This window comes from Poromitra crassiceps, assembly GCF_964638095.1.
Source record: "Poromitra crassiceps genome assembly, chromosome: 2".
Lineage (NCBI taxonomy): Eukaryota > Metazoa > Chordata > Actinopteri > Beryciformes > Melamphaidae > Poromitra > Poromitra crassiceps.
Genome location: NC_139624.1, coordinates 29,549,322 through 29,569,916, shown reverse-complemented (window position 1 = coordinate 29,569,916; position 20,595 = coordinate 29,549,322). Strand labels below are relative to the sequence as shown.

The 20,595-nt window shown below is 43.2% G+C and overlaps 1 protein-coding gene across 1 annotated transcript in view; it reads right to left on the bottom strand.

Annotated features, from left to right (window-relative positions):
- Window positions 1–20,595, bottom strand: part of gramd4a (GRAM domain containing 4a) — a 109,689-nt gene that overhangs the window by 55,229 nt on the left and 33,865 nt on the right. Inside the window, exon 3 of the mRNA XM_083655541.1 lies at window positions 12,277–12,397. Coding sequence (XP_083511667.1) covers window positions 12,277–12,397 — 121 coding nt within the window. The remainder of the gene's footprint in view (window positions 1–12,276; window positions 12,398–20,595) is intronic.

Here is a 20,595-nt window from a genome sequence, read left to right as displayed (position 1 = left end):
ACAACACATAACTCCATCACTTACACAACACATAACTCCATCACTTACACAATGCATAACTCCATCACTTACACAACACATAACTCCATCACTTACACAACACACAACTCCATCACTTACACAACACACAACTCCATCACTTACACTTACACAACGCATAACTCCATCAATTACACAACACATAACTCCATCATTTACACAACGCATAACTCCATCACTTACACAACACATAACTCCATCACTTACACAACACATAACTCCATCACTTACACAACACATAACTCCATCACTTACACAACACATAACTCCATCATTTACACAACGCATAACTCCATCACTTACACAACACATAACTCCATCACTTACACAACACATAACTCCATCACTTACACAACACATAACTCCATCACTTACACAACACATAACTCCATCACTTACACAACACATAACTCCATCACTTACACAACAAACAAAGCTTTTGTTTCACCCGGCTAATCTGATTAGGCTTACCTCAAGACATAATGAACCCTTCATATGTTGCTGCTACAGTACACATTGTTGGTAATAAGCCAATGAGTTTTGCAGGTATTTTGAGATTTTGAGTGATTTGGTTACTTTCATCTCCATAGTACTGTAGTACATCATGGTGAATAATTATTTTCATAAAACAAAAGGAAAAGTATTTATTTTTACGGTTTTGGTTGAATGCCACTGTCGAAAATATTATGTTGTGGAATGTTTAAAGACCACATGAAACGGGTCTCAGAGAGGGTCGGTGACGTATCAGACTGAAAACAAACATTGCCTGAAATGAAAGACAGTTGAGAGGTGGGACAAAGCGTGTCAATGATTTCATTTGACAGTTCTGGGGACTGCAGCTGGCGTTGGCCAATCCTGGTGCTTGTATGGCGTGTTCTGCCCCCAAATCCAGTGGGATCCACAGAGAACCGGGCAACTGGTTGGCTTCACGCGTACTGCTGTTTCAAAGCCAATGTTTAGAGTGCTGCTGCCTGCCTTGAAATGTCAGAGGGGCCGGGGTAAGAGCCGGGTAGTGGGTACTCATAACTGCTCAAGTTACTCATAACTTTTGATCTGAGAGAACTATCTCAGTCATTCAAAAGTTATATATACAGGAGGGGAGAGTTATAATTTATGGAAATATCAAAACACTAGATTCCTAGGGGCTCACTAGCTCGGCTGCTGCGCGGCGTCACCGCCCTGCAGCTCGCATAAGCAGCCCACAGCTCGGCTGCTGCGTGGCCTGTGTGTGTTGCTCACAAAATGTTATTGCCCTTAACTCATTGAGTGCCAGCCACTTTTGGAGAACGGAAGCTCCCAGTGCCAGAGTTTTCAGAGCGTTTTCAGTGATTTCTCGAGGCCCACAGAATATTGTGTGATATTACTATGTAAACACCGAACACACACAAAGAACGAACTGGCTCTATTGTATCATCAGCAAAAAAAAGTTTATTGATACCATTTTCCGTTCTTTAGTTATGAGCCGGAGAAGATAGGTCGTTTTGAGCAAATACAGGCGTTTCAAATTATTAGCTGAGATATTCCGCCTTTTGTGAAATGCAGCATTTCAAGCACATTCACTGAGTCTGAAGATAATATTTTCTGATGTAGTGACGTGGTGTAGTTGTGTGATGCCCTGCGTGCCCCACCCCCCTCTCCCCTCCTCAGCTGCAAACTCCTCCCCACACGTAACACACAGCCAACACGCACCCACTCTATTTTCGGAGTGCTCCGTTTGTGTGTGCCGGGCGGCTCCCAGCGCGATAGGGAAGAGCCAAACCGGACTGCTGAATGGTCGGGTGCTGCTTTTCTGGTGGCTAATCGTGTGGAGAAACTATACAGACAGACAGACAGAGACAGAGGGGCTCAGTTGTGTGCGCGGATTGACTCCTGTTCGCAGCCCGACGTCAGCTGCAGACAGAGCAATCTATATGGCTCTGGCTGCAGCATGCATCGGTTTCTCTTTGATCACGGCTTTTTCCTCCTGTTTCTCAGGACCTGTCTCTAATCTGGAGAGCACTGTCGCCACCTAATGGGTTTGTAAAATAGGTTATAGACCTCCAATAGCTACAATATTTGTACAGGAGATGCAGAAGGCTTTGATCGACGTCCCACCGTCAAAAAACGCATTGGACGTCGAAAGAGGTCCTTGGCACTCTACGTCACTATTTAATTGGACGTCGAAAGACGTCCATGGCACTCAATGAGTTAAGTTTACATGAGCGCGGGCGGGGGTGTGTGTGTGCCCCTTAAGTTTACATCCATCACATCACTGATGACATCATCAGTGTCTTATGACATCAGTGATGACATCATCAGTGACTTGTGACATCACCGATGACATCATCAGTGTCTTATGACATCAGTGATGACATCAGTGACTTATGACATAACTGATGACATCTCAGTGTCTTATGACATCAGTGATGACATCATCAGTGACTTGTGACATCACTGATGACATCATCAGTGTCTTATGACATAACTGATGACATCTCATTGTCTTATGACATCACTGATGACATCATCAGTGGTGTCACAATGCACAATTGCTCAAATGACATCACTGATGACATCCCTTATTATGACTTATGACATCATCAGTGGGACAAAAATTGAAACCGAGAGAGAACAGAGATTGCCCACATGCTCCCTTTTATAATATATAATAATATAATATAGGATGAAAATGTCAAATTTTCACCAGGTGAAGGGTTTATAGAGGCCACCACACATAACAAAGGGACACTTGTGTTGACCCCTCTATTGGTCCTGAATGGCAGGCTGAGTCTGCCAAACTCTTCACCATGCGAGCGAATGTACACACTCACCACAGCATTGGGTATTGTGTGATGATGACTGTGCAAAGCAGAAGAGAGGACGGCACAGAAGGGAACAGTAGATAACAATAACTAGAGTGCAGGGCAGAGAGCTCAGGACTCCATTAGGTGCTAATGGATCGTCAAGCGTCAACGCTCCCCGAAGTCCAATTACACCAGCCAGAGATAGTGATGAGAGATTGAAAGATACGAAAGAAATGAATAACCAGAGACAGACAGAGAGAGAGAAAGAGAGGGGGAGAGAGAGAGGGAGAGAGAGAGAGAGGGGTGAAGGGTGCAGCAGACCGACAAAGCCAGGAGGAAAATGGAGTTACCAAAATTGCAAAGTGATTAGAGCTGCAACGATTAGTCGATCAACAGAAAATGTATCGCTAATTCCAGCTTCTTAAATGTGAATATTTTATATTTTGTGGTTCCTTTGTGGACAAAAGAAGACATTTGAGGACGTCATCTTGGGCTTTGGGGGCTTTTTTTTTTTACCATTTTATAGACTAAAATTATTCCACCGAGCGTGCCAATTGCTTTTTCATTAAAAAACTTAAACTCCTACAAAGGTAACATGGTGGGGGCAGTTTTCCTGGACCTCAAAAAAGCATTCGACATCCCAACATCCTTTTCAGATAATGGTTTAAATCCCATCCCAATCCCAATCCGTCATATATTATGTGTCTGGACGGACTACTACCTCAGTTTCTACCCAATTGACAGAACACACCAGTAGCAGTATGGTTCAAATGTTCTTCTAACACTGAACATTAAGAAAATGTGTTTCTCGTCTCGTCTCGTCCAGATCAAGTGAATTAAGTAAATACGTTAGATCTAAAAATCAATTATCAATCTATTGACCAGGTATCTGAGGTTAAATATCTTGGCTTGATGTTAGAAATGCAGAATGTGGAACTTCAATTTTCTACAACAGGAACTGTCTACCAATTTATGCTGCAAACATCTATGCACTCAATGATTCTCTCATACCTGAGTTATTGTGTAACTGTATGGTCCCAAGCTAGCCCGACTGCTACCAGACCTCTTAACACATTCACTGCCAGCCGTTTTTCAATACTGTAGTTAGCTTCTGCCAGAGGGTTTTTTTGAGGATTCTGGCTCATCTTTCAAGAGCCGAGGATTCGTTTCTGTTAGGATTTTGTGAACACACAATATCTCAAAATAACTAATAGAATGTGTGCTTTCTCTGTCTAAAAGAGTTAGTTTGTAGAGTTAGTAGTTATGTAAGCATTAGCAGTTGAATACAGCATGGTTTCAGCGTCTGAAAATTTATTCTGAGATAAACGGCTTTTTGTGAAATTCGATAGAACAGTCACTTTAACCATTCATTTTTGGCATCAGTAAGACGTCAGACATCTAAACAATAGTTTTGAACAGTAATTTCCTCCATAACAGCAGGAAACACCCCTCTCCTTCAAACTCCTCCCTCCGTGTGTGTTCTTCTTGGCTGCAGCGGGCGTGTCACAAGCTCGTTTCTGCTGCTGCTGTAACCTCGCGTCACCAGGCTCACTGCTTTGCTGCTGCTGTGCCTGTCTGCTGGCGGCCGCTGGGCAAGTCTGGATGGGCTCGCTCGTTTCTTGGGGTTCTGAGAGCTTTGATGAAGCTTTTGCGATTCTGGTCTTATTTATGCTGCGTGTTTCAAAGTGTGTTCCACCCGTAATCTATTATGCAAATTTGCAAAACCCCACCGCCAGCTCCCAAGCGCGAAAGCGTTTTCGCCAATCCATTTTCATGAGAATGGCTTCCTCACACTGCTTTTTGCTTGCCTTCCTCTAGAATGGAGAGCACTGTCGCCACTTAGTGGGTCGGTGGAATGGGTTGTACACGTTCGGTGGCTCCAATATTTTTATAGGAGACGTGGGGGGCATTGATCCACGTAGCACCGTCAAAAATTTTTTTTTTTTTTTTGACGTCTCAACTCGTCATTGGCAGTCAACCGTTGGATTTTTTTTTGACGAGTCAACTCGCCATTGGCAGTGAACGTGTTAAGATGTTACACAATCATGCAATAAGAATTCTTGACAGGAAGCCAATTAGGTTCCACCACTGCTTCATCAAAAAACTAAATATTTTAAGTTTTGATGACTTCATTGGTTTCGCTAATATAAAACGAATCTATAAATGTATACACGATCAGGCACCGTGTGTTCTCTGCGACATGGTAAAACGTGCACAACCACCAGAGGTGCTGTTGCAGGGAACTTGCAAAGTGCCATTTAGAAAAACCTCCCTAGGACAAACGGCCCTCTCTGCACAGGGGGTTAAAATGTGGAACTGACTGCCCACACACACTAAACAGGATCATAGCTGTGAGCATTTTAAAACAAATTTAAAGCAGTTCGTGAAGAGTAACTATCAATGTTCCCGTGAATGAGTGTGTCCGTCGTCTCGCAGCAGCTGGCAAGAAAATAGTGGGCGTGCACATGACCACGTGTTGTGATCGAAACTGGAGCGGGACTGAGCGGGCGATCGGTGCCGCTCCACCTTCCCCCCGGTACCGCTCTGGTCCCCGCTCAAGCCAAAATCCCCGCTCCACTCCGCTCACATGCCCTGGTTCCCACACAGATGTCTCTATTCTGGCCCTGTACAGGGGCAGGGCACAGTGGGAGAGAGAGGAACTGCAGATGTAGGCTACAGGTTATCTGAATATTGTGTCTGTCTGTGTATGTATCTACAGTAACTATGTGTAACTTAAATGAAAATGCATATGAATACATTAACTAGGGCTGTTCGATTTTGCCTAAAAATAAAATTGACGATTTTTTCTCGCAAAACTCGATTTTCGATTTCGATTTGTTTATACTGTTATACTTCTCTAAACATTTGTTGCCCTGCAGAGCTCTTTTTTTCAACAATCTACAATTTACGCTTTTACCCTGAAGGCAACACTGAACAACCCAACTTCCTGTTTTAGCCTAACTTGCTATGCCTAACTTCCTGGCTGTTGCTTGCTAACCTGCAGTCACTTGACACTGGAGGGATACTCTTGGTTCGATGACTCTTGCCTGTAGCGTGTGCCTCCGTGACATAATTATATAATTAATTATATCGGAGTGATATCTGTACTAGAATAACACAAAGTCACAACAGGTATGCGGGGAACTGCGATAGCAGCAGTTAGGAAGAAATTCTGAGAGACAGGGTGAGTAGCAGAAGCTACACGGTGGCCTCACGTGTTGTTTTGTTCTTATGTGAACTATAAAGGCAACATTTCAGCGTCCGGTGATAACGTTTGTGTTCGTGTGCGCGCGTGTGTGTTGTGGTCATCGTTACCTTGCACAGCCCGCAGTGAAACACGCTGCTCAGTGCTCACACTCTGTGCTTTTTGGAATATAAATTTAAATATAAATAAGTTCATTGCGCTGCTGTCTTTATAGCCAGTAGTCACAGCCTCCAGAGAGACTTTACAGCGGGGATAATGGACGAGTAGCAGCACGCGTACATGAGAGAGAGCCGCCCGCCGTAACGTAATTACCCTAGTTAAAGTGTAAGTCGATTTGACGATTTTCATTTTCTTTACATCGTCCTAACTAATTAATTCGATTACGATTCAAAATCGCTTTATCGAGCAGCCCTAACATTAAATACAGATTCTCTAAATAGAGGCTAATGTGATAAAAAAAATCATATCAACACATCGATTAATGAAGAAAATAAATGAAAATAATCATTAGTTGCAGCACTAAAAGCGATAGAGCAAACCAGGAGAAAGACAACATTACCCAGAGGCATCGCTAACCTTTCCCGATTAAATCGGACATTTAAAGAAAACGACGTGTTCAAAAACGCCCTCTGCTTCCCACATTCCAAGTAGCTGCCATCTTATACTGTTGTTAACGGTATGAAGCCTGTTACTGTTTTAGAGCAACTGCTGGTGTGTTTGTGTACGTGTCTGTCTGCCAGACAATTCAAGGGTTTTACAAGGACTCTGAGGAAATGATGAACCGTTGCTTATGTCTGACAGAGAGAGAGAGGAAATGAGAGAAATCACAAGGAGGAAGAGAGGGAGGAAGGAGAGAAATGAGAGGGCGAACAGAGGCCGATAAAAAAAATGGCCGGCAGGAAATGGCGAGCAGAATCTGAAAGCGAGAAGCTCAGCGGGATGGAGAGAGAGAGAGGGGGGAGGGGGGTATTAAAAAGTGACGGGGGAGGGAGGGACGAAGGAAGGGATGTGGTCAACCAAAGAAAATCTTGTTCTAGCTACTTTTCAACTAATCGATTGGTCGATTGAGGGGGGTTAATCTGCACATTATCTCTATATTAAATAATCAGTGCACTCTACTTGGTAGTCTAAATGAATTATAAATAAACATAAAAGGCTATTTGCAGCATATGAAATTATTTTTAACCTAATTAATGAATTAGGTTAAAAATAATTTCATTCCAATATTTCACATTTTAATTAATTAATTAAATTAATTTAATTAATTAATTAACTAAAATGTAACTAAATTAACTAATAATGTTTTTATACTGAAAATATAACAACAGACCCAGAGCCAAACAGCGTGTACCTGCCCATATTCAGCTGCGGTGCGAAAATAACGGCTGTCAGAAAGCAGTACATGTATGATGGTTATGAACATATATTGTAGCACTGTGGCGTGGCTCGTACTTAGGCAGAAAGGAGAATGAGACATTCATTACTTTGCTAGCTCAGGCCAGCCCAGATTTATTCCAATCTAATATCTTCTAAGAGTCTACCAGAGTAGGAGGTGCTCCCGGAGAACGGCCAATCTCACTGACTAGCCTGTTATTATTCTCATAAGGTAAGCTAACAATTTACCAACTTTAGTAACGTTAACCTTAGCAGCTCAGGAGAACTGCAACACCACACATTCTTCTCACTGATGATGGCTGTGTGCTGAAACGCGTCCCGTTGTTTGTGCTCTGTCAACAGCTGACCCATTTCATTGTTATTTCCGTCCCTCCACTGTTTGCTCTCCATTCAGCCTAGATAGCATGCTAGGTAGCGTTAGCCTACCTGTTAGCCTGACTTCATCGCGTCACTTCTGCTCCTGTGTGCGCTTCGAGAAAAGGGCTGCGTTACTTTCGCGCCGTGTTGCTTTTGTACCGGATCGCTTTCGCTTATGAAATTGATATTCTCTTATGAAAGTAACACCAGTGATTGTCTGACCAAGGAGAATCTTGTCAGACAGGAGTAGCCTGCCCTACATCGACCAACCAACCAGCAGTTGTCGGCCCTAGAAGGAAGAGTGGAGGACAGAGGCAGGTAAAGAGCAGAGGCGCAGGACTGTGTCCACAAAGAGAGCGTGTTAATCCACGCTAGCATCCTGCCAATGTGCAATACATCCAGTACTTTTAGCCCAGGCACTAAGAGAGAGGACATTGCCTGGGGTACCACACACACACACACACACACACACACACACACACACACACACACACACACACACACACACACACACACACACACACACACACACACACACACACACACACACACACACACACACACACACACGGATAGGGGGGGAAATGTCCATAACACATCACGATCCTGTCCATGTGCTACATAACAGTACGGGACAGCCAGTACCTCTTATTGGAGAGCAGAGCCAGGGTAGACAAGCTTGGTGCGTGTGTTGCACGTGTGTGTGTGTGCGCATGCATGTGTGTGTGTGCGTGCGCATGTGTGTGTGTGTGTGTGTGTGTGTGTGTGTGTGTGTGTGCTTGTGTGTGTGGGCAGCACCACATGGTCAGAATGCAGCAGCATCTATTTTGCTTGGCCTCAGGCTGTAGAGGATTGATTCTGATGCCATGCACTTCTCTTGCACTAATAACTCTGCTAACCCTATTTCATCAGTTTCAGTTTGTCAATGTTTCCATCATGCCCCTCGTCTAACCCCAACCTTCCATCATCTGCCATGATCTCTCCATCATCTCTTGAAGGTCCAGTGTTGGGTGTTATCTCAGTACTCAGTATGCATTGCTTTGTCAGGTGTGACAGTACTCCTACTACTGTACTTTGCTGGTAATGAGTACAGTAGGGTATTGAAATATGAATGTAACTTCAGTAATAATACTACAGTTAACAAGTTATTACCTCAGCAGGATTTATTTTCTCCATGAAACTTCATGGAAGGGTGTACCACGGCATGGAAGGGTGTACCATGGGCCATGGCCATGGAAGAACCCATTACATTTTGGAGTGGCTCCAGATCCAACTCATGGAATAATAGTACGAACAAGCAATAATAGCAAAGAACTTTAATGGAAAGAAATGACAGCTCCATATTGCCCCATTGCAACATCAGCGCCCAGCAGCCTCCGCCATTTTTTATTTTTGGAAGCGTGACAGCGCCAAAAGAACCTCGCACAGGCTCGCAGTGGTCAGCTGCGGTAGCGCGGGCCCCTATAATCAGCCTCTCTAAACAGTAACTCAACGGGAGAACACTCTAAACTTTGGGGATTCACATCTTTTCCGGGCGTACTGCAAATCTTGACTGAAGTGGTGTAGTGCAGGGATGTAAAACAACAACCATATTGTGGAAACTAAGCAAAATTTTTCGTTTTTTCTTTTTTTCAAGATAAATACCTAATGAAAAGGACCCGAGGTTCAACTCCCGTTGAGTTACTGTTTAGAGAGGCTGATTATAGGGGCCAGCGCTACCGCAGCTGACCACTGCGAGGCGCATTCTGTTTCCAAAAATGGCCGGAGTGTCGTCTCTTTCCTTCCACGCTCTTTGATAATAGTGAATAATAGCGGGCCTTGTCTGCGCTCTCTGAGTGCCCTTCTAGTTAATGTTGCTCACACTTTCTTAATATCAGAAGAATGAAGAAGAAGAAAATATATTCCACCTGCATCCCCTGATTAGTTTTCCTCATAATGAGGCACTTTAGCTGACACTCAATGAGAAAAGGCAGAAAAGCTTACGCAGTGTTTCCCACAGGATTTTGAGAATTTGTGGTGGGGGACCGCAGACCCCCTAGGGGGGTGCGGGGTCATGCCCCCCCGCGAGATTTTTTGTAAACATTTTAAAGTAAAATGCATGAATTTGGTGTACTTTGAGAAAGCTTAAGAGCAAAATTAAAAGGCTAGATCTATGAAGAACATGTCATCATTACTGTGCTGTGGGTTTACAATGACAAACTAAATTGCTCCCTATAGGTCAGGGATACTCAACTTGCTTTGCCACTTTCGTGAAATGATAGAAGGCGAGGGGCCAGTTAATAAACAAACAATATACATTTTTCTGTAGCGGATTGTAGGTTTTTGGGGTGTCAGCCGGAGTTTAGGCTGACAGTGTTGTGCACACCGGATAGTTAGTTAGGTTAAGTTAGTTAGGTTAAGTACATACATAAGTGCCTGGGTAGCGAGCAGATGGCGGTATTTGACAATTTAGCAGCTAAATCATAGATTATTGAAAGATATTCCATATTCCAGACTGAAATGCTATAACAGAAGTATTGGCCAGAATGACATGAACATTTATTGGACACTTATTCAGCGGATATCTTGCATGTTGCGTTCAGGTGCACTGTAAAAAAAAAAAAAAAAAAAAATTTTTTTTTTTTTTTTTTGGTCAACATCTTATTGTGGCGGTCAAAATATTATTGTGGCGGCCCGCCACAAATTCCTTTATGTATGGGAAACACTGGCTTACATCCTTCAGGTATAAGTATTTAACAAGCAAGAGGACAAGAAGAACTTCAGACAACAAGGCAATCTGTTTTCCCTGGTCATTCACATGAAAGGACATGACAGGTAGAAGTTATCCTTCATTTTGAAGGCAATGGGGCGTCGCAGTGGCTCACCTGGTAGAGTGCGTACCACAAAGGCTTTTAGTCCTCGACCCGGGTTCGAGTCCGACCCTGCCTACTGTCCTATCAAATAAAGGCAAAATGCCCCCCCAAAAAATCTTATCACAATTTTGTTTTGAAGGCAAGAGAGGAGGAAATGCCCACTTGTGGGGATGTAATGGAAATAATATCAGTAGAAATATTACTTTTGAAATGAGCAATGAGTATCGAGTAGTCTATTACTGCTTACGTGGAACAAGTCCAACACATCAGTAAATGTTTCAGACAGCCTCTATTAAGAGTCAAGCTGAGCACAGCAAAAAGTAGGAAGACGCAAAAGCCACTTCCTGAGCTGCGTGACCCGAAAGCAGCCTGATACAGTGTATATCACGAGACTCTTCCCGTTTAATGCTAACATGACACATTCACATACACTGTAGTAAGATCCGGCAAGTGGCTACACTAATGACAAATCTGTTTTGTTTCTATATAATATTCCCCTATGCCTCAAAAGTACAGTAGGCTACCTCTGGAACAGCTATGCTCTCAGTGTCAAGCTCAACACTGGACACTTTATCAGCAAAATCCCCCCCTAAAACAACGAGACTGCATTGAAAAAACAACTACTACTGGTAATGTACATGTAGCTTGCATTTCTGGGCCTATTTTGTTGTTTGGTGGTATATTATTATTCTTGTTCCCAATCCACTGAGATATTTCCAGTGCAGCTGCAATGGACTGATAGCAAGACATTTGAAATGTTTCAGCATCTAAAACATCTACATCAGCTTTTTGGTGTCAGTCCGTCAGAATCAAAGAGCAACAGCTTCTTTCCAGACTCACCCTTTTGCACCGACATTCATCCGTCACACAGTACAGGAAGAACTCCAGCGTAGAAGACGTGTTATCTTTTGAGTAAGGGCGGCGGTACTTTTCTCCACTTGAAAGACTCTCACTTTCACTCTCTTGCTCTGAGACTCCAGTAACGCTACTGCTCACCGCCTACATGTGACTACATGCAGCAAGTTCAGGCCTGTTCTCTGGAGGTTGTCAAAAGGCATTCTGGGAAATGTAGGAAATCACTAACTGAAGGAGAAGTAGTAGTAGAATGCAGGTTGAGGGGAACAAACACTTCATCCCAGAATAACTACAAATGCAATGAACATAACGGACTGAAAAGGATGATATTATGGGTGCAACGGATCACAAAACTCATGGTTCAGATCGTATCACGGTTTGGAGTGCCAGATCGTATCATTTTTCCGGCCAGAAAAAAAAAACAAAAAAAAACAACGCTAGCTAGCAAGCTACATGCTGAAAATGGCAAGTTTTGATGAAGATTTGGATTGTGCAATAAAGCAGGCCTGTTTGGTAACTTCAGTGGATGGTTGTAAAGATAACAGAGCCTTTTTCCCCGCTATATCAGAGTGAGAGTAAGAGGAGCCAGACTCTCTACCTGCGCTGGTACAGAGCGAAACAGAGATAGTCTGGCAAGCGAGACTAGGCTAAGTTTGACTTTGGATCTGAATGAAATAGCTATATTCTGCTAGAAAAGAAGAGTGTGAGTGAGTGAGTGAGTGTGTGTGTGTGTGTGTGTGTGTGTGTGTGTGTGTGTGTGTGTGTGTGTATGTGTTGTGTGTTTACTCACGTAGGAAATGTTTCTCCAATAAGGCAATTTCCAGGTGACCTTTGACTTCATTGAGTCGGTCTAACTCCGACCTCTGGAAGTCCTGGATGGCCGCAGCCATGGTGGGAGACCCCGAGCCTGCCTACATACATACACAGACACACACACACACACACACACACACAGGCGCATACACAAACACAAACAGCGGTGTACATACAACGCACATGGACGAACACACATGCACACATTTTAAATGTCACACAGAAATACACACGCCCACACACACACATGCATACAGGAATACAGAAAACAAAAGAAAGACATTTCATTTTAGAATGACAAGTACTTGACTACCAAATGCATACAAGCAGCCACCACTAGGGCTGAACAATATGAATCAAAAATATTTTCAAAATTGCAATATGGCCAAGTGCAATATCCAAATTGCAGGAGCTGCAATTTTTTGATCAAGGTAAAATGTGTAACAACAAATCATTAAATGAAGCATTGTGGTGCTACAGAGATGCCCTGGCCTACAAATCATATTCTCCAGACGTAAGGGAACATACTTGGTTGGTACAGAGTAGACCCCAGCACAAATCACATCATCATTTTTATATATATATTATGTATATATATATTTTTTTCAGTTAAAATGAAATGCAAACATGACCATTCCTACAAAGAAATTGTGAGTCATAACGCAATCGCAATCTGTCAAAATAATTTTTTGGGGTTGTTGTTTTTTTTTACATATCGGTCAGCCCTAGCAAACACAAGGAGGAGCATCCCCATATGATTACACACAGAGATTAGCAAGGCAACATGACTCACGCTAATGTTTCCTCTCCCGATTTAGAGTCCAGCTGGGGAGAGAGGAGAAGAAAGGAGGCGAAAGGCGAGAGGAGAATCCCTCTCTTCTGATGACTCACACACCCCTGACTAAGGCTTTCAACCCGGATACCGATACGCACACAAACGCAAAACACGCCACGGAGCATGTGTGCAGGTAGCCAGCGAGAGTGACGGAGACACGCAGGGCGACGGATCAGAGGAAAGTGAAGGCAGGGAGGGATGCTGGAAGATGGAGGCTAAGAGGAGAGAGGAGAGAGTCGGCTGTGCTCCTAGCGGGTGATGAGCTACAGTATTGCAGGTTGAGCATCGGTGCTCGATTACAGCACGGGTCCTTTAAGAGACCCCTGCCAGACACACGCGCGCGCAGACACACACGCTGCAGCAGCAGCAGCTTCTCCCCAGCAGCAAGCGCCATGGTTTGTGTGTGTGTGTGTGTGTGTGCCTGCCTGCATACACTCACTGCAATGTACTGTAAGTGTACGCTTTGGGAGAGCCTAACAAGCCAGACGGGTGGGGAAGGAGAGAGAGACAGAGAGAGTCCTAGAGAAAGAGAGAGACTGTCCCTGAATAGATCACTTGACAAATGAAATAAATGGGAGTCTCTTCTGGAAGTGTGTCAGGGTGGGGGGGGCTAAGGGAGGCGGCTTGGGTGAGAGAAAGAGAAAGACAGAAAGAGGGGTGGTGTGAGTGAGAGAAAGAGAGACAGAAAGAGGGGTGGTGTGAGGTTTGAATGGACAAATGGGGTTAAAAGAGAGCTGAGAAGGACCATCGACATATAAAAGATGGACGCCGCCTCTGGTGCCGCTCAGTGAAGCCGCTGCATATTAGATGGCCGCTCTGGCGGCTGTATCCAGTATAGGTCACAAGGCCCGCCTTCCCCATGTTGGGGGAGGCGGTGGATGGGGATGGGGATGGGGATGGGGAAATGGACAAACGAAACAACCAAAAGTACATGTCAGATAATGTTTTGCCAAAGGTGGTTTGTATTATTTTAGATAGTTCTTATCACGCTAATGCCTGTGCAAGTGGTAATTTCTCTGATCAGTTTGTTTTGAATTAGTTATTTGACAATATAAAAAGGGATGATTGACAGCTGTGGCAGCCAGTCTCAAGACGTCATTGGCTGGACATTGGCTCAGACGGCTCAGACAGGGTGTACGCGTTGTAGACCTATGGTTACATAGACCAGACACTGCTGATAACACTGATCTGTTATCTACCAGACTGTATAACGCTATATCGATGGGTTAGCAATATGTGTCCGCAATAAAAAAGGACATTGTTTTGAGAAAGGTGCGTGAGGAAGCAACGTCGGTTGGGGACTGAAGTAGTAAGTTCAGAAAATATGTGTTTTATTAGTTACTCCCGCTACGTTATAGGTTATTTTAATACATCAATGGTTTTAACTGATGCGAGCTAGCATTAGCCACTTGTGTTAGCCGGCTTTTAGCTTGTATTCTTTAATAGAGACACTGCGGAGCGCGTCATCATTCAGAAACAACGGCCAAAACGGGGGGAAACAAAAACTCCCCCCCCAATTCTGGCGTTCTCCTATGTCGCATGCATGGTCGCGTGTTGCACACAAAGATCATATATACGGAAGATGAACACTCCAACTTACTTCTTTGACAGCTAGATCCACATTTTTCTTCTCGCCAATTCTCAATGGCTTCCTTGTTTACACTTAAGTACAAAAAAACTTTAATTGGTGATTTTTCACATTTGTTGTCTGCGCAGCCCACCACACAACAGCTTTTAGCTATGTTTAATTCAAGGAAAATTACGCTGGTGTATGGGAGTGAATGAAGCGCTTTCCCCCGTGATGGGCGTGGCCTATTTCATACAGTGTCTCTATGTCGGCATAACATTACTAACAATCTAACAACCGATAACGATAGCTGGAATAACAGACACATATTTTCAGAACTTACCAGGTTGTCCAACTGCCTGTGTATGCCAGGAAATGTGTTTTATAACATTACAACTCCCGGGTATAAAATGAGGCCTACACAATACCATAATAGCTAACGGGTTAGCCTGTCGCAAACAGACACTGGAGGTTTTATTTGGGTTAAGCACGAGGAGAGTATTTATATGGATATCTCTGGGAAGTGCTTTGACTGTGGGGATGTTCGCAAGCTCCTCTCCTCGTAGCTGCATCAATGTTATTAACTATAGTTAACATGCTAGCAGACTTTTAGCTATGGTATTAGCAATTTAGCATCAATGCTAGCAGACTTTTAGCTGTGGTCACAAAACCACATTTCCAGAGATGGCATGCAGTGACAACTAATGTTACTTCCTGGTCTAACCAGAAAGAGATGATGAACAGTGCAGCCACACTCAGACAGCCCAGATAGGGGGGAGCGCTTGTAATTTACACCGATGCACGCTGAAACTGGCAGAGCGGGTTTTTTCTTTCATTTCTTCCTCCATAAAATGAACAGTGTTACCGGTGGGCATGTTATGTAATCGGTGTATGCCCCACCATCGTGTAACACCGGTACCAGTACCACCGACTACCGCGGTAAGCCTATCCTCAACTAGTAACAACACAAGAAGAATCTACTGGGAGACTTCCGGGTATGGCGACGAAGCAGCCAGCAGCATAAACTTGCGCTCTCAGACGGTCTGAAAATTCCCCCAGTTTAAGACAATTAAGTGATTAGTTATTCGAAAATATGACGAACAAGGGGGACAAGCATATGGTGACAAGGAGTAATATACCTCTAACAAACGAGAAGGATGGAGATTCGAGGCAAGAACCCGTGAAAGAAAAGCCAGCGGAAAACAGCGGAGAAAATGGCGGACAGCCACCTCCTCTAGACAGCGTGCTTGCTGCCATACACGCTGAAATTAAGGCTGTTCGCGCTGACGTGAAGATGGAATTAGCCAATTTTCGTGACACAATTAAAAAGGATATGAGGGAAGAGTTGGGAAACCTCAGAGAACAAGTGAACCAGAAATTAAGTGACATCGTAACGGAGATGAAAGACACAACGGGCAGGGTGGAAGAAGTTGAACACCGAGTGGATGAGGCTGAAAACTGGAACGCCGCAGCTAAGGAAGTGATCTGCCATACTCTGCAAATCCAAGAAGACATGCAGGCTAAACTGACAGACATCGAGGCCCGTTCGCGTAGAAACAACTTACGCATACACGCAATCCCCGAGGGAGCGGAGGGAAATAACGTACAGGCGTTTCTGGAGAACTTTATTAAAACGGAGTTGTCGCTCCCAGATACAGCCCTTGGAATACAACGCTGCCACAGATCACTTGGACCTAAACCACCACAGGACGCCAACCCGAGATCCATGGTCATATACTTCCTGGAATATAGAATCAAAGAGCTGGTACTACACACGGCCTGGAAGAAGAAGGAGACCCACTTCAATGGCAAACGCGTCTTCTTCGACCAAGACTACCCGACAGAAACTCAAAAGAAAAGAAAGGAATATAATCCCATCAGAAAAGTCCTAAAAGAGAAGGGTCTACGATTCCAAACCCCACCCCCCGCAAAGCTTCGAGTCTTTTTTGACGAGGGTCCCATCACCTACAACACGGCAAGCGATGCGATGGAGGATCTGAAGAAGAGGGGACTGATCACAGACGGTGGCGAGAGCAGCAGCGGAGGCAGCTCTACCGGTCCCACACCTTTGCAGACGCTGAAGAAAAGCTCCTGGGAGAAGAGGGGACCAAAAACAAAATACCAGGACCAGCGCCTCCATTCCGAGCGAGCTACGGGTTTACTCCAGAGATTCCGCCGAAACGATAATTGAAGGCTCCGTGAGTAAAGGGTTTACCAGTGACTATAATCTTTGATGACGTACGGACTTCCCACGGGAGTGTTTGATGGGTCCGGACGGACATAGACTATATGCTACAGGTACACCTAATGGATCTGTTTAAAAAGGGCTGACGTTGCATAATGTCTATAGAGCATAACGTTTTCGTTATAGATACAGCTCAAACGATAATGAAGCTATTTTAAGTTATTTTCACTGGTTTTTTGTTACTTACATGGGAAATAATGACTAGAGCATCACTTTTTTGTTACAGATACTGTTAAATTTATAATGAAGCTATTTTAATTTCTTTACAATGTTTATGGTCCCTAACATGGGGTAGGATACAGCTACAGCATCATTTTCTCAATATAGACACTGCTCAAATCAGAAAAGTAGCTGTGTCTTTTACTGTTTTACAATGTTCCTAATGTGGGGAAAAATACAGCTTCAGTAACCTTAGTTCACATACTGTTTAATTCATCTCAATGACTGGGCCTTTTGTCTGAGAGTCCAAATAGGCTACAGTAGGCTAGAACCCACTATTTGGTGTGTGCTGAATATACTCATTAGAGGATTATATCAGTTTGCACCCAGAGGGGCCCTCCACTAGCTGAAGGCTCCCCCTCTCTACTTAGAAGCTATTTGTTTCTTTTTTTTGGAAGTCGCTATTGGTTATATTTGTCAATTTAATGTTTTGTTTTGTTGCACAGACAGACGTTATTGTGTGGTGGTCTATGAGGGAGCTCATTATGGTTTTACAAAAGGTTTTTGAGAACAAATGTCACATCAGGAATATAGAGTGATCACTCTAAACGTTAATGGGTTGCATAATCCCATCAAAAGAAGTAAATTAATAACTAAAATGAAGAGGGAACAACAACATATTATTTTCTGGCAAGAGACTCACCTCTCTTCTAAAGAGCATGAGAAACTGAAAAACTTGGGATTTAAAAACACATTTTATTCTTCCTATAGAAAGGGACATGCCAGAGGTGTAGCAATATTAATCTCAAATAAAGTGACTTTCCAGCTCTCATCGCAGGTTGTGGACATGGAGGGACGGTATGTCCTGGTAAAAGGATTCCTCGATCATAAACAAGTAACACTCCTTAATGTCTACAGACCTCCCGGAAATGACAAAATGTTTATTAAAAAAATATTTGACATAATAACTGCAGAGTCCGCCGGTGTCCTGATCTGCGGAGGGGACTGGAATGTCCAACTACAACCCACCCTTGATTCGACTAACTTGATGAAAAAGATAAACACTGAGACATTGACAGTTAAAAAACTACTCAGAGAGGCCGGGATGATTGACATATGGAGGGAACTCCATCCAATGGAAAAACAGTACACTTTTTTCTCCCACCCCCATGCTGTTCATTCAAGACTGGACTATTTTTTCATGTTCAACACAGAGAGACATAGAATCATAGACTGTGATATAGGAGTTAAGGACATATCGGACCATGCAGGTGTATATTTAACCCTACATTTGGACAACAAAGCTAAAGAAACGACATGGAGACTCAACACTAGCCTCATTAATGACCCTCTGTTCAAGGAGTTCATTAAGGTGGAATTTAAAAACTACTTGGATCAGAACACTACTGAGGGAATTTCTCCTAGTACTTTATGGGATGCTGCTAAAGCAGTAATCAGAGGAAAAATTATAATGTGGTCATCGATAAAGAAAAAGGAAAAACAAAAACATTTAAAGGACTTACTGGAGGAACTAAAAAATTTAGAAACCAGACATATGGAACTCAATGACCCCCTCTTGCTGAGGCAAATAATTATAACTAAACAAAAAATAAACAAAATATATGACAAACAGGTGGAAATTAAGGTGAAATTTATTAAACAAAGGTATTACGAGAACGGTCCAAGAGCAAAGAAATTATTAGCTTGGCGGATACGTAGACAACAGGCCGAGAGATCCATTTACAAAGTTAAAGACCCCCATACTGGCACGATGTGTTACAAATTAGAAGAAATACAACAATCTTTTGAAAAATATTATAAAGACCTATACACACAACCCGAAGGCGCTAATCCCTCATCCATTACTAAATTTCTTGATTCACTTGATTTACCATCAATCGGGATCGAAGGAAATGAAACAATGACACGCATGATAACACAAATGGAGATAGAAAATGCCATTGCAAGACTCAAAACAAGCAAAATGGCAGGAATGGATGGATATCCGGCGGAGTGGTATAAGACATTTAGTGACTTAATAACACCTACACTCTTGACGTGCTTCAACTACACGCTTAAGGGGGGAGAGATACCCATCTCTTGGAAACAAGCAATGATATCGGTAATTCCTAAAACTGGCAAAGACAAGACAGAATGTAGCTCCTATAGGCCGATATCAGTACTAAATATAGATTATAGACTATATGCCTCAATACTAATGAAAAGGCTTGAGAACATAATTCCAAATCTAATTGATGAAGACCAGACTGGATTCGTTAAAAACAGACAGACACAAGATAATGTGAGACGCACTTTACACCTGGTTGAACATATGAGCAATGGTATTGAAAAATCTATCGTTCTCAGCCTTGATGCCGAAAAGGCGTTTGACTCAGTCAGATGGGATTACCTGTATTTAGTATTGCAACGTTTTGGCTTCAACAGTGACGTAATTGAATGTCTGAAGTGTCTATATCACTCTCCCTCCGCCAGGGTTAAAATAAACGGCAGTCTTGCCAGAACTGTCATGCTTGAAAGGGGGTGTCGCCAGGGGTGTCCCTTAAGCCCCGCCCTCTTCGCACTATTTATCGAACCGCTCGCACAAGCAATTAGAGAAGATGTGGAAATAACAGGGATATTGGTCGGAGGAAAGGAATACAAAATATGCTTATATGCAGACGACGTTCTGTTGACCCTCACCAACCCAGACACAAGTCTACCTAAACTAATGTCCCGTCTAAAAGATTTTGGTCGATACTCAGGGTACAAATTGAACATGCAAAAAACACAAACATTCACATACAATTACTCTCCACACATAGAAATACAGAGACTATGTCATTTTAAATGGGAAAACAACACCATTAAATACTTAGGGGTCGTAATACCAAAAGACCTGTCCACCATCTACAAAGTGAATTTCCCCCCTATCACAAAGGAGATCTGCATTGATTTAAAAAGATGGGCCCTATTACCACTGGACATGCATAATCGAATAGATACAGTCAAAATGAACATTCTACCACGACTGCTCTTCCTTTTCCAATCACTCCCAATAGAAATACCCCCTCACCAGTTTAACGACTGGAGGAGAATGATCTCGACATTCATATGGAGAGGTCAAAAGCCCAGGATTAAATTTAACACCTTACAGTTGTCCAAAGAAAAAGGGGGATTATCTCTCCCATGTCTAGAAGACTATTATAAGGCGGCTCAACTGAGATATTTGATTAATTGGTGCAACCCACTTTATAGCGCAAAATGGAAAGACTTGGATCAGAGTCAGTTACCTATACCGATTCAAGCACTGATAGGAGATAGAACTCTTTATTTAACTCACTCGATGAATCTGAATGATTGGACAAAAACTCCCTTGGATACTTGGTTTAAAGAATGCCGCAAACTAAAATTAGATAGGAATGCACGAATGCTCAGATGGGTGTTTCATGATAGGGATTTTAAACCTGCTCAGTTGGATGGGAGGTTTGGG